Source organism: Ipomoea triloba, chromosome 8 (assembly GCF_003576645.1).
Source record: "Ipomoea triloba cultivar NCNSP0323 chromosome 8, ASM357664v1".
In the NCBI taxonomy this organism is placed as follows: domain Eukaryota; kingdom Viridiplantae; phylum Streptophyta; class Magnoliopsida; order Solanales; family Convolvulaceae; genus Ipomoea; species Ipomoea triloba.
The window spans coordinates 16,498,166-16,513,248 of NC_044923.1; the positions used below are offsets into that span (position 1 = coordinate 16,498,166).

General features: G+C 34.0%; 1 protein-coding gene across 1 annotated transcript; it reads right to left on the reverse strand.

Annotated features, from left to right (window-relative positions):
* Positions 1–6,958: 6,958 nt before the first annotated feature.
* LOC116027583 (very-long-chain aldehyde decarbonylase CER1-like) lies at positions 6,959–14,365 on the reverse strand. Its single transcript, XM_031269286.1, has 10 exons — positions 14,271–14,365; positions 13,402–13,625; positions 13,008–13,237; positions 10,932–11,151; positions 9,943–10,309; positions 9,599–9,709; positions 8,793–8,993; positions 8,615–8,707; positions 7,837–8,010; positions 6,959–7,274 (listed from the first exon to the last, which is right to left on the reverse strand). The coding sequence occupies exons 1-10, from the start codon at positions 14,328–14,330 to the stop codon at positions 7,089–7,091; spliced, it is 1,866 nt and encodes a 621-aa protein (XP_031125146.1). The 5' UTR covers positions 14,331–14,365; the 3' UTR covers positions 6,959–7,088.
* Between the last annotated feature and the right edge of the window lie 718 nt (positions 14,366–15,083).

A 15,083-nucleotide genomic window follows, 5' to 3' on the forward strand; every position in this document is an offset into this window, starting at 1 on the left:
CTCCTTGTGCCTGAAGATAGATCTTGGTTCTTGTCTTCCAGTAGGCATAATTTGTCCCAATTAGTTGAGCAGGTCTTGCTTGCCCTTCCATATCTTCTTTAGAGCACACAGCAGCCAATCTTGAGAAAAAGGGTTAGTAACAAGGAAAACAGAGAGATTCGAAAGAGTTTCAAAGGATCATTATCAAGGGAAAAGACCTTGAGGCTGCGCTCTGATACCAAGTGAAAAACTTAGACTACCGTGTTCTTGGTCTAAGATGCTAAAAGAGTCTTCCAACTATTAAATCCAATTACTAGATTTGTTAGATAACCTTTTAAACTATTTACTGATCTAGTGCAAAGAATAGAACAAGGAGTATTATGCAGATAATGTGCAAGAAACTAACAAAGCAGTAAGAACACTAAGAATTGGTAACCCAGTTCAGAATCTCAATTCCTACATCTGGGGGCCATCACTCTGATTGCCCAACTCTTCATTGATCAATCTGGAAATGTATCACCAATTTACAGTAAAGAATCACACGGCAACTCTAGAAATCTTCATCATCACCATTCTAGAGTTCAGCCTTGAAGAGTTGAGGAATACTTGATCTCCCGATCTTCTTGAATTGAGGCTCCCCCTCAATCGTAGCGCAACTGGCTTTCAGAGTGACTGCTTGCCCAATACTTCATGAAGAAGATACATCTTGAATCAAAGGTAAGCTTTGTCAAGATATCTTGTTATCACATCTAAGGAAGCTTTTCCATTCAGATCTTTTGTGTTTTATTCCGTTAGTTCAATCACTGGAAGTCCTCCTCATATATATATGTTGCCCAGATTCGGTTAAATCTGAAGTCTTCGTAACTAACTCTGAATCCTCTTCTTGTCTTCCTTGTCTTGGTCCAGTGTTTTGTTCAGCAAGTTGTCCATAAAGCCTTCTGATCCTTCTGCTGAACTATAAGAAACCTAATACATCATAAGACACTTTGTTTTTTGAACTATCTGCTGAACTAACAAATTGTCACAAGGACTTGTTACAACTTAGGGAGTTTTTACAAGTATTTTTCTTCTTAGCAATTTTATTAACAATATTTGTAATATAATCTTTTTCCTTTTTTTTTTAACATCAGGTTACTGTGAATTGTGAACTGCTATTCGCAATAGCAATTGCAAACAATAGCACCTTGTTGTTGTTCGTAGTCCCAAATTTCAATGCAAATAATAGTTCTTTTACTTGATGTCTAACAGTATCTCTGGTATTATATATATATATATATATATATATATATATATATATATATATATATATATTTGTTGACGCGGTAAATTTGATAAATATGATTAGTTTTATTAAATTTGAATATATTTGGATAATATTGATATTATCTAATTTGTTAACCCAACGGGGTAGCTCAAGTGGCAAGTGAGCTCTCTTTGTGGGGAGGAATTTCGGGAGAACCCGGGTTTAAATCTCACGAGTGACGATTCCCCTTGGGCCAGCTCCTGTGCTTCTCGGAGCGAACGTGGGTGGTCCACGAACCGTTAAATGGACGGAGAGAGACCTTGTAAATTTACCAAAAAAAAAATTATCTAATTTGTTGATTAGATAATATTAAAAGAGTTTGAATCTATCAAAACTTTTATCCTACTTCTATAAATAGAAGCTTTATTTTCTATATATGTAAACATTTTAGTAAAAATCATATAAACAGCTTTAAAGCTTATTTAGAAATTACAATAAAATGATCCTGGAAAAAGTAAACATCCTAAAAATTATTATTCAGAGATCGCAAGATCATGTCAAATTGCCAATCATGTTGATCTAAACATCCAGTTGAAGATCAAGCCATTTGAACCCATAGACCTTTCAGAAGAGCAAATATATAAGCTCTTCTTTGAAGATTAAGTCACTTGAATTCCAGAAATCCTTCAATGGAGTGTTAAGGCATCCAAAATAAGAATCAAATGACCATCCAGAGATCTTGTACTCATACCGCATGCATTGATATTGCTTATAACAAGAAGTTTGGAGTTTAATATATAAAAACTCTCAATTTTCTTTGTTCACAAATTGGCACGCTCAGTAGGACAACTCTTCCCCTCATCTCTTCATAGGCACATATGTTTCAACCGATATGAGGACAAACCCAATATGAAATTTAAAATGGAGGAAGCTAAATGATACTCCTTGGCACGAGTTAAAACGGCCTCATATCCTTTAAGGTTCCTTGGCATGAGAAGAAACAGCCTCATATCACTCAAGGCTCCTTGGCATGAGTTGAAACGGCCTCATATCGTTCAAGAAACTCCTTGACACAAGTTGAAATGACCTTATATCTTTAACTGTAGTGTCCAAACTTTCTTGCATTGTATACTCTCGAGTGTTAAGCAAGTCTCGAGGGGGTATTTGTTGATATTGAAAATTCGATAAATATGATTAGTTTTTATTAAATTTGAATACATTTGGATAATATTGATATTATCTAATTTGTTAATTAGATAATATCAAAACTCTTATCCTACTGCTATAAATAGGAGCTCTATTTTCTATGTAAACATCTTACGAAAAATCATAGAAACAGCTTTAAAGCTTATTTAGAGATTACAATAAAATGATCTTGGGAAAAATAATGTAAACATCTTGAAAATATTATTAAAACTCGCAAGATCATGTCAAATTGCCAATCATGTTAATCCAAATCTCCAGTTGAAGATCAAGCCATTTGAATCCGGAGGCCCTTCAGAAAAACAAATATATAAGCTCTTCTTTGAAGATTAAGCCACTTGAATTCCGAAGACCTTTCAATGGAGTGTTCAAGTCATCCAATTGAAGAATCAAAGGACCATCCAAAGATCTTTTACCTATACTGCATGCATTGATATTACATGTAACCAGAAGTTTAGAGTTTAATATATAAAAACTCTCAATTTTCTTTGTTCACAATATTATTAATATTATATTATATTTTTTATTTTATGCAACTACTAATTATATTTTTAAAAGTTTTATTTGAAAAATTATGTTACTATGTATAAAAAATAATAATGTTTTTTTTAGAACAAAAAATAATAATGTTTAAAATATTAATGTGGGTAAAACTATATAATAAGTAGAATTTTATGATATATTATAACATGTTTTGTAACAAAATTATAGAAGATAAGAATCAAAATCATTGAAAGTTTGTAAAGATAAATTCAGTTTACAATTTGAAGGACTATCGTAGACTTTTTAAAATAACAAAAAAAAAAGTTCATAGAAGTTTGTGAATGACTTTTATAAAGTTCTACAAAGTTTGCAAAAGTTTAAAATGACTCTATGAAAGTCAATAAAAGTTTATTAAAATATATCATTTTAAAAGTTTTTACAAATCTACAAAAGTCATAATTGAAAACACCCCCTTAATTTTGTTTAATTTAGTCAATGTTCTTTAAAAAGTTGTACAATTAAGGAAAATAGTTAATGGTGCTAATATGACCGTTAACTTAGTTAATGTAGCTCTACATCATCTCTACCACATCATGATAATTACATGCCAACTCATATATTATTTTATAAATATTTAAAATTAATTATTTTAACCACTAATATATTACATTAATATGTTGAAAATAAACAATTACATATTTACATACATGCTCACATTGATATGCCCAAAATAAATAATTTTATGAAATTTTTAATACAAATAAATTTTTCTACATATATCATTTTATAATGTTATATAATCATATTTTGCAATAAAATAACAATATGAGTATTTATTTATTTATTCATTTATTTTACAAACAAGCACTAGAACAGAAATGAACATAAAAATAAGACAATTTGCATCTGAAGTTAAAATATCGGACGCGTAAAGTAACACGGTGGCTTTTTTATAATTAAAAATTCACTATTTAATTTTTTAATTTTTTTAAATGTTGGAAAATTTGCATCCGAAGTAAGTTACTTTGGACGCAGATCGTGTTACGCGCTAACAATCTACTTATGAAGTTTGATACTTCGAACGTAGATTGTTGTGAATTTTTTTTTAAATATATGGACAATCTGCTTCCAAAGTTTGGGTACTTCAGATGCAGATTATTAGGGTTACTTTCATCACATACACCAGATCGAGAAGTCTTCCCCACACCCGCCACTCACTGCCTCCATCGTCTTTTCCAAAGCCACCACTCCTCCGATACCATCGTCTTCCCCACTGTTAGGAATATATTGTAATTGGTTTGATGAACCAAAAATGTAATATTAGACCCCCAATTTTATTTTGAGTCTAGTATAGGATTACGCCGAGTACAAGCCTAGTCGATTAAGTGGAACTTACAAAAGTATAAATTTTAATTTATACTTGTAAGTCGTTCACTTCCACTTTACAAATTGAGAAGAATTTGGAGATTGATCAAGTCTCATGGACATCCCGGAATGTGACAACATGGTTCGAATTGCAAGAATTAATTCTTTGGAAGAATTAATTTAATTCAAGATGAGGATGTTGCAATTAAAGGTCAAAATTGAAGTCAACCATAAATGGGTTCTCTCACAAATATTTTTAGAGGCTAACTCAGCTCATGCAAGGAATTATTTTTGGAGATGAGGATGACCTTTTAGAAGGTAAATGGCGTGGCTAAGCCCATTTGAGAGAAGATGATGGCTTGCCCTTTCTAAAGGAAAATGAGGATGAGGATGAGGATGACTTGGTCACAAATTAATAAGAGGATGACTTGCACTCATGAGTCTTTAGAAACAAAGCCAACGAAGATGCAGTCATTGTTAGGAATAAAGCAAGACTAGTTGTAAAGGGCTATTCACAAGAAGAAGGAATTGATTTGATGAAACGTTCGCCCCAGTTGCGCGACTTGAAGCAATCCGAATTTTTCTAGCCTCTGCAGCATACAAGAATTTCACAGTCTACCAAATGGACGTGAAAAGTACATTCCTAAATGGCCTACTCGAAGAGGAAGTCTATGTTGAACAACCACTCGGTTTCGAGTTAAAGGTGATGTTGATAAGGTCTATAAACTAAAGAAGACATTATATGGGTTAAAACAAGCACCCCGAGCTTGGTATGACACTCTATCAATGTTCTTAATTAGTTGTGGTTTTACCAAAGGCCTTGTTGACAAAACTTTATTTAGAATTCAAGAAAATAATCATATTTTATTGGTACAAATTTATGTTGATGATATTATTTTTGGAAGTACTGATAAATTTTTGTGTGAGAAATTTCTAAGCTTATGTATAACATATTTGAAATGAGCATGATGGGGGAATTAAATTACTTCCTTGGACTACAAGTCAAGCAATTAAAGTAAGGAATTTTTATCAACCAGGCCAAGTACACAAAAGATCTCAACCGGAAATTTGGAATGGAAGGAAGATGTTCAGTCAAAATACCAATGAGTACTACACTTAGACTGCACAAGGACGAAGAAGGCAAAGAAGTTGAACAAACGAAATACCGAGGAATAATTGGATCTCTATTATACATCACCGCGAGTAGACCCGATATATCTTACTCAGTGGGTGTATGTGCTAGATTCCAATCACAGCCAAAAGAACGTCATTTTCAAGCTACCAAGAAGATTATCCGTTATCTCAAAGGAACTATTAATGTGGGATTATGGTATCCCAAGGAAGGTAATTTTGAACTAACAGGATTTTCAGATGCAGATTTTGCAGGGTGCAAAATAGACATAAAAAGTACCTCAGGAACGTGCCAGTTCTTAGGGGGAAGATTGGTCTCTTGGTTTAGCAAGAAACAAAACTTCATTGCTACAAGTACAACCGAAGCAGAATATATCGCAACAGGGAGTTGTTGTGTGCAAATCTTATGAATGAAGCAACAATTAAAAGATTACGGGATTAATTGCGATAACGTTAGTATTTTCTGTGATAATACTAGTCAATTGCAATTACTCAAAATCCAGTGCTTCACTCACATACCAAACATATTGACGTGAGACATCATTTCATCCGAGGCCACATCGAAAAGAAGGATCTAAAGATCGAGTATATACCCACGGAAAGTCAAATTGTTGATATTCTCACGAAGCCTTTATGCGAATCAAGATTCATTACTTTAAGGCATGAGATGGGTATGATCGAAATGAGCTAAGTATCAAATTCTTTATCTTTTAAAGCTCATTATTAGTTTTTAATTATTTTAATTATGCATGTCTTATATTTCTATGTGATTAATTTTTGTGATTTATGTGCTTAATTTCTTAATTACGTACGTATATATGTGCTCTTGCCTCTTGCATGCAAAGTTTTCTTTATTGCTCATATGTGTAATAATTATTCGTGTGTTTTAATCATTATGCATGCTAGCTCTAATTTCTATGTATTACTATTATTAGATAGATAAAATTTGCTCTGTATTTAAAATTGTCTACTTGCCATGCATGACTCATGTGATATGGGCTTATGTGTTTTATTTTCATGCATTGAAAATTGAGTTTACTCCTTGTAGTAAATTTCATATTTTTCTACTGATAAAAACTTACATTTCCTATGATTGGCATCTGACATATTTATTGACTTACCTATCTGATAGCATTTACTTGTTGAAAGAATGTTTCCTAAAATGTCAGCTTTTATTCAATATGTGATTTGATGTATCCCTACCTTTTTAATGCACCGAAATTTCATTCATTTTGGACATAGTGGACAAATTCAAATCCTATCTTATTTGACCAAAGTACCCTTCTACCTTTTTAATTCAAAGCCTTAATGACAAGGGTATTTTAGACTTTGAGCATCTAATTTTTGACCTATAAGATCTCTTGATTCCCACTCACCATTTTAAACCTAAAGTTTCAGCACCGCATGTGTACATCTACACATTAGCTATTAATTAAGCAATTATTTGTTGGAATTCAAACAAGGATAACATCAGAAAATAAAATCGATCCAAAACATATCTTCAATTGAACTATATAATATTTGACGTTATAATTTATATAATTATATATCGATCCAAATATTCTTAATATATTATAACAAATCCACTCCCTGCATCGCACTGATGAAAATACTAGTGCAGATAATAGAGAAAATACAACATAAGCTTGCTAGTAAGTGGTTTAGATGGATTATTATTATTAATTTATTTAAAACTTCGCAGCCATTCAAAGTCCAACATCATGAGGCGGAAACCATGGTGCACGGCGGCTTCCCAGACTTTGTCGGTGTCCAACATCGTCTCTCCACACTCGTGCACGTTCCATCCTTCTAAAGCGTGCAGGATTCCGGCCAACCGCGCCGCGCTCATTGCCTTCCTCGGCAGCCAATTCTGCGCGCACATATATAACATCTCGGGATTATAAGTTGAGTTCCGTCAAGTCTTGTTAATCGAATAAGGTAAAATGGGATAGGAAGAGTATACATTATACTCCCTCTGTTCCATTTTAACTGCCATACTTACTATTCATGGGTCAAACCAACTCTTTCTTCTCATTTTTTAGTATTTTTTTAATTATTTTTAAATTTGATTTTTTTTGTGTTTAAAATAATACGTTTAGTATAGTTCTTTTTTTTTTTTTTTGAATACTACTAACTCGGTTACAATGCAGTATCTGTTCATAAACTACTTTCTCAACCTACTGGAGCACAAAGAGTCAGCATCGCCTCCACTGAGGCGAGGACCTGCCCCCTTCAACATGGGGTGCAACCAAATGCCACTATTGGATGCCACTAGACCACAAGGTCATTGACACGTTATTTAGTATAGTTCTTAAATATATAAATTTTGTATATTAATACTAAACTTAATATTATGAAAAAATTAAATAAAAATAACTTTAGTCAAGTCTAGTTAAGCGAGTCAAAAATGGGACGGAGGAAGTAATAAATACCTCACAAGAGTGCAGGTTTTGGAAAGAAGGCGGTGCTAACATTGCCGGCGGGTGATGGTAGAAGCAGTCACGGCGGAGTTTGTTTGGGGGGAATTGAGACAAGGGAATGAACATTGTCCCTTTTGTCGCCTTCTTTTGTTCTTCTTTCCTTAATCCTTCTCCGACCAACCATATCTGTCATTGATCAACGTTTGAGTGTTTTTATTTAGGATTATGAAATCATTTCCATATTTGGTAGCTGGTTATTATAAATTACTTATTTTTATATTCGATCTAACGAATTCTTGCTACATTTAATTTCTGCGACTTAATTTTAGGTCACAAATAACCATGTTTTAGGATAATAAGTGACCTGTTTAACCCTTCACTCCTAGGGACCGTAGATTGGAAAGCAACTTCTAACCCACCCCATTCATTCAAAAGAAAAGGAAAGGGCCCTATGTATTTGCATGACCCCTATAGATATAACCCTAACTACATCCGCAACTACTCCCTTAGCGGTCCTACTGCCTTGCTGCAAAATCGGAGTACATGTGGAACCTTTATATTGAACAAAATTATCATTTTTAGTCCCACCCTAAGAGAGTTTAAGAAAAAAAAATAATGAAAAATGACAATTTTGTCCTTTAAGACAAGTTACCGATGATTACACATTAGGTCGGCGAAGAGATTAAATGTGATAAGAATTTAAAATTCGTGGGACAAAAAGTAAAAAGCTAAGCACACTTTAACGTTTTAACCATCAAATTATTTAAGAACGTTGTTATTGTTTAATTACCTTCTGGGTGAAACTCCTTGACAGCACAAGGTTATCTTTTGAATTAATGGCAAGCTTAAGCTTCTCGTAGTCATCTTCACACGAGGTAACAACCTGCAGGAAACGTTAACATAATCAAGAGACTAATTTATTTTTTAAGGATGATTTTAATTACAATTTTTAATATTTGATTAGTTACCTTGATGCCCCTTTGGGTTAATGCAGAAGCAATGGAGATGGAGACTTTGTTGAGGTTGGCTCTAAGGAGAACCTCTGTGGTACCCTTTGGAATTGTGTTCATGACTATTGCAGCTGCCAAGCTACTTCCATCCACCAATCTCATTTTCATTTTCGGGTACTTTTGGACGTAAACCTCTCCGTTCCTGTTCAGTTCCTCACTCTGAAACAAACACTTTCATTGGTAATTTACTCTCGGGGAAAGCTGGAGAGGAAGAAGAAGGTCGTATAATGAAAAGACTAATTTACCCTCACACAATATGCCTCACTAACTGGACATAAACGGAAGGATCATTACTGGAACAATTTCAAAAGTCAAGTGTCTTTTTCGTCCAAATTATAAGACGATGACCAATTTTGAAAAATCAACATAGTCGGAAGATCATTGCTAGAATTAAGCCCATTATAAACACCGAATCAAAACGACAAGATATAAAAGTTCATACTTGTAAGGTATAAAATTTCTTAACACAAGACAAATACATATATATTATATATTCACTTATTTTTCAAAATGTTCATAGTCACAGAATTCACAACGTAAGATACATAAATTCATAGCAATGTAGCATAAGACACAATTATTAATTTGTTTAAGGTACAAAATTTCATAACACAAAAACGTAAAAACTCATCACAACATAAGATACATAAACAAGGGTCCACAGTTCACTTTGAACCCTGGTCCATGGTATAAGGATTGATGGTTCATCTAGTCGGGATATATATAGTATATAGAGTTGGTTAAGTGTTAAGTAATTAACTTGCCTGGTTGAGAAGACCCAAGCTTAAGACCTTGACACCTTTTGCTTCAGCATCTAGTATGGCCTCTTCAATCAAGCCATTGATGTCTCGTGATTGTCGTCGTTTAAGCAGGTACTAAAGATAAACACGTAAGTATACAACGTAACTTCAATTCACTCGAACTTTCAAAAGAGACGAATTAGAGAATACAATTATGTGCCAAGACCTTGTGGTTTAGTGACACTCGATTGCACTCTCATATATAAGGTGTGGGTTCGAATCTCAGTGGAGGCAATATTGACTCTTTGTGCTTCAATAGGTTTTATGAACAGATACTACATTGTAACACAGTCAGTGTAACTACGTACCTGGACTTTGCACTTGGGTATAACCCAAGATTGTGACTTAACCTTTCCCAAAATGTTTCTCTCCAAGATGAAAGTTTGATTACAGATGGAGTTTATAATGGTGGTCATAGGCCACATCAACCAAATGTACCATTTCTGGTTTTGTGGCACGGAAGCCCAAGAGGAAAACCCAAGCCTCAAATAGTACACAGATTCTGGGGTGATCAAATGTGTAAGATGCACCACATCCGGGAACTCTTCTTCTTTCTCGAGAGATATTTCGTATAACGTGTCACTCCACTTGTCCATTGTTCCATAGATGTAGTCGTAGAATGGCATAAAAAGTGAATAATTCGTCCGAAATTGAGTGTGGTGCAACGAATGGAATCTGTTTATTCAAGAACGCCCAATAAAGATAAAGTAGTGATAAGGTTCGAATTTAAAGAGTCATTTCTATTTTTGGTCCTACTATTATTGGGACATTGTCAATTTTAGTCCACTTCATTAATTTTTGCCACATTACGACCAGTCTTATTTAGTCATTGCCGCTTTTAGTCCACCGTTAAAATTTTTGTCAAATTGCCGTCCAAAATAGGGGTATTTTTGGTCTTTTCATGGTTTGGTCATCTCCTTGACCCTTTGCAGTGGTTTTCCTTACACATTTTCATCCAATGAAGAGGTCCGGTGAAAGCCATGTGAGCCACATTACAAAGCCATGGCTTTCGCTGGACCTCTTCATTGGATGAAAATGTGTAAGGATAACGGCTGCAAAAGGTAAAGGAGATGATCAAAACATGAAAATACCAAAATACCCCTGTTTTGGATGATTATTTGACAAAAATTTTAATGGTGGACTAAAAGTGGCAAGGACTAAATAAAACTGGCTGCAATGTGACAAAAATTAATGAAGTGGACTAAAATTAGAAATGCACCAATAATAGTATGACCAAAAATGGAAATGACTCGAATTTAAACTTAATAATAATTATGGGAATATATAGTGGACTTACGAGGGTGTATACATAAGGTATTTGAGAGGTGGGAAGATTGAGAAGAGGCACTTGGGGAAGAACTCGAAGTTGCAATGTCCCAAGTTGTTCATAGCATCGATGTATGTGAAATAGCCTATAAGGCTAATGTTGGAAGCAGTCCCAGTGGTTAATGTTGTCAGCGTTGGAATAGCGAACAGCAAGAAATACGCAAGGATTTCTCCAAAAGGATGAATCACAGCTGCCAAGAATGTATAAATCAAATAAATATATAATATAAATAAATAAACTGTTTTTTATTTGTGACTAAGGAAATTCACACAAGCAAATCTTACCTTGTAACTCCAGTTGTTAAAGGATTGCAAAGTTAAATTAACAGGTAAATCAGCACAGGTTATATATGAAAGGTTTTTAAAATCAAAACTGTCTGCTGAAATCAAAAGTGTGGTTTCATCTACCAGACATGTCATTTTTAGATAAGGTTTAATCTATAAAACCTGTAATTATAAAACATTTTGGTGCAAATAGTGATACGGTAGGAAACCTTTAGGGGCGTTTGTTCAAGTTATCTAAGAATACTGAATACTTAGGTAATCTGTGTCTCATGTTATATTACATTATTTGGTTCAAGTTATGAGATTATCTATATATTACCTCAAAGTTGATGTGGCAGTAATATTTCTAAGGTAATGTGATTACTCCTATTTTCTTAGATAATCTTATATTCCCTTGAATCATTCTAACTTTGCCCTTGTTAACTAATCTTTATATAATACTCCGTAATAATAATAATAATAATAATAATAATAAACAATAACATTATAAAATAAATATATGTTTAATTATATAATCAAATATATATGTGTGTATATTTATATATTTATTTTTTTAATATTAAGCATATATATATATATATATATATATATATATATATATATATATTATTGAGGATATTATAGTAAATTGATATATATAACCTAAAATATAACCCTTAACCAAACAAAGTAATATTATATCCTGCAATCCAAACCAAACACAACACCACCATATATTCCCAAAATCTCCCAAACACATCAGCATCTTACATTCCAAACCTCACATTACCTTCCTGGGGGTAATTCTATTAACTAGGGTAATCTAAGATTCTGTGAACCAAACGCCCCTTACAATTTTGCATTGATAGTCTTCAGGTATTTAAGGGTTCTCTACTTCTCACTGCTCGTAATAATTTAGTCTTTTACACCATCTAGAGTGTTGGAATAGAAGTGAGGGAAAATAACAAGTACAATCAAGCAATTCAGATAGTTCAGAAGCATTCAAACACAAAAATCAACTATGACTAGATGTTAGATCCTATATTTCAAGTCATTTAACTCTTAGGCCCTCATCAATAGTGGGATTTTTATTGTGATTTTTTGAGAAGTGTGATTAGAAAAATGAATATGGTAGCTAGAAAAGATTTTAAAAAGAAAATAAAATAAAACAAAACAATTTATTTAAAAAAACAGTAAAACAGACTTATAATGCGCCCAGCGGACACGTGTCGTCCACATAGTTGTGTGGACCATAAATATAAGGTACATTTTTAATATATTAAGAGTATATTATTTTTGTGCTGAATGCATATTATTTAATAGTATATATAAAATAATGTACTTTACGTACAAAAATAATGTACATTTAGTATATTAAAAATGTATTGTTTATTTATGATCTGTATGGACCATGATCCATGTAACGATGATTCACTGGGCAAAGTGCCGTCAGGCAGCTCTCTCTAGGCGCAAATCAACTGAGGCCAGTCCAACAAATCTGGAAAAACCTTCCATTTACAGGACCACCTCGATCTATCTCTTTCAAGGTGGCAATTTTGTTTTTAAAAAATGTGTCAATTTGACTATTTGGGAGTCCTTACAATATATTCATATATAGCTGGTTAGCTCAATAGTTCAAATTAAGAAGTTCCCTGTGAATTAAACTTGTAATATTATTGTTACCAAGTTAAGTTAAACCCAGTTAGCATTATTTCATCAATAAATTGTTGAAACTTTATACTTGGGTTAAATTAAAAAACTTGACGGTACAAATAATATTTACAGGTAATGGGCTCGGTGGCGATGGAGGAGTGGTGGTGGGAGTGGTAGCGGGAGTAGAGATAGTGGTGGTGCAACGCCCTGTGAAGCCAATAGTAAAGAAACTCCACCGGGCCGGCGTGCAGGGCCATTGCTATCAACACGCCGTCGGTCCTCCACGCCGGCAGCCGGGAAGCCATGCCGGTGACGTTGAACACATAACTTAACAGCCCGATCAATAATATCTGATCATCCCTTAAAAAAACAAAAATAAAATAAAAATAAAAATAAAAACCACAGCACTACAGGCCTTTCAGATCGAGATTATTAAGGTTTCCTGTCTACGAGATTAACATATATATATATATATATATATATATATATATATATATAATGTTTTTCGGGGAGCATTATATTACCAGTTGGTTTCGCGATCAACCTGCTCAAAGTCGATGGGTTTATCGACGATCCGGCTCTTCCCCTTGGCCGTCCGGTGACGGGAGTAGCTGATCCATAGCTGGTTGTGCACCATCCGGGAGAGGACGAAAGGGAAAATCAAGAAATTTGTGTAGTCCCTTTCACTTTCCTTGCTCCTAACAAAATAGTACAAACTGTGCACCACCCATGGTGCCAGAAGCACATACTTTTACCCATAAAAACACACAAAAATTCTCAAAATTATCATTGGGGAACAATAATATATATATATATATATATATATATATATATATATATATATATATGAATGCCTACTTGAAGCATAACATGTATGCATTCTGGGTAAATCCCGCTTTGTGACATTAACCAGCAAAGCAAAGTATCATAAGATAGTGTGTGCTCTGAATAAACCCTGACCGCCTTGTAACCTTAGTAACAAGTGTGTAGGTTAAATACTATACTACCTTGTGACCTTACCAGCCATAACTGACCAACTCAAATTAAGAAAGTTGATGGGCAACAGTTTGTGTGAGATCCGTGAGACGGGTCGAATCTTTAATTAATGAGGTTAAAGATCTGACCCATTAATAAAATATTCTACTCGTCTCATTGATCAAGATCCGTGAGATGACCTTACACAACTGTTACCTAAGTTAATAAGCTGCTCATATTGAGAGTTAAACTTGTAATCTTCTCCCCTCCTCCCAGAGAAGAGGGGAAGATTACAAGCTTAACTCTCAATGTGAGCAGCTTATTAACTTGTAAACTTGTAATCTTGTTGTTAGTAATGGTTGCTACTAAGTACATATATTTGTTAAGAACAACGTTGGAGGGAGAAGAAACAGCGAACCTTAAAACTTCCCAGGGGTTTCCATGGCCAATCAGTGAGGAAGCCTGGAGTGGTCGCCATATGTATGTATTATCTCTTTTTCTGTGTTTCTGATGAGTTATATTGGCAGTGGTGAAGCCTTGAAGGTATATATATATAGTTGAGTTGAGTGAAAATTTAAAATACTTTGAAATATGTGGTCAAAATGTTACTCCGTATTATTGAATAATACGGCTTGAATACATAATACATTATAAGTATCTGCTAGATTATGTGATTCTCTCAGAGAGAGAATTATATTGTGGACCATGATCGATGCTGCAGTTTTGTTGAACGGATAGTGCAGTTGTGATAAAAAGATAATGCAATTGTGTTGAAAGGAAACAACAGTTATGCGGAACAGAGATCGTTCATCCGTTCAACACAACTGCATATCCTTTCGATACAACTGCAGTATCAGTTCAACACAACTGCAGTTCCAGACGGATGGCACAGCCTCTGTTCCGCGCAACTGCAGTTTCCTTTCAACACAACTGCAGTATCCGTTCAACACAACTACAGTATCAGTTCAATACAACTGCAGTATCAGTCATGATCCATGGTCCACAGTACATTGTGGACCATGGTCCTGGTATGAGGACTGCTCTTAGAGCATACATTTGGATAAGGGATGCCAATTTTGGTAAATAAAAGATTTGGTGTTTCTTAGGAAATATTTATTGTAGATTTCGTACACGGAGAAATATTGTACTTCTTAGCAATTAGTTTTGTATGTGTTAGAAGTACGTATTTGGTGCTTCTTATGAAAATATAAATGCATGCATGTACTCCATA

Excerpts from the sequence above, each read along its gene's own strand:
- LOC116027583 (XM_031269286.1), bottom strand. The coding sequence starts at position 14,330 with ATGGCGACCACTCCAGGCTTCCTCACTGATTGGCCATGGAAACCCCTG. Across the intron at positions 13,238-13,401 it reads GTTGATCGCGAAACCAACTG|GGATGATCAGATATTATTGA; the intron begins GTAATATAATGC and ends TGTTTTTTTAAG. Across the intron at positions 10,310-10,931 it reads TACCTTATGTATACACCCTC|ATTCCATTCGTTGCACCACA; the intron begins GTAAGTCCACTA and ends TTGAATAAACAG.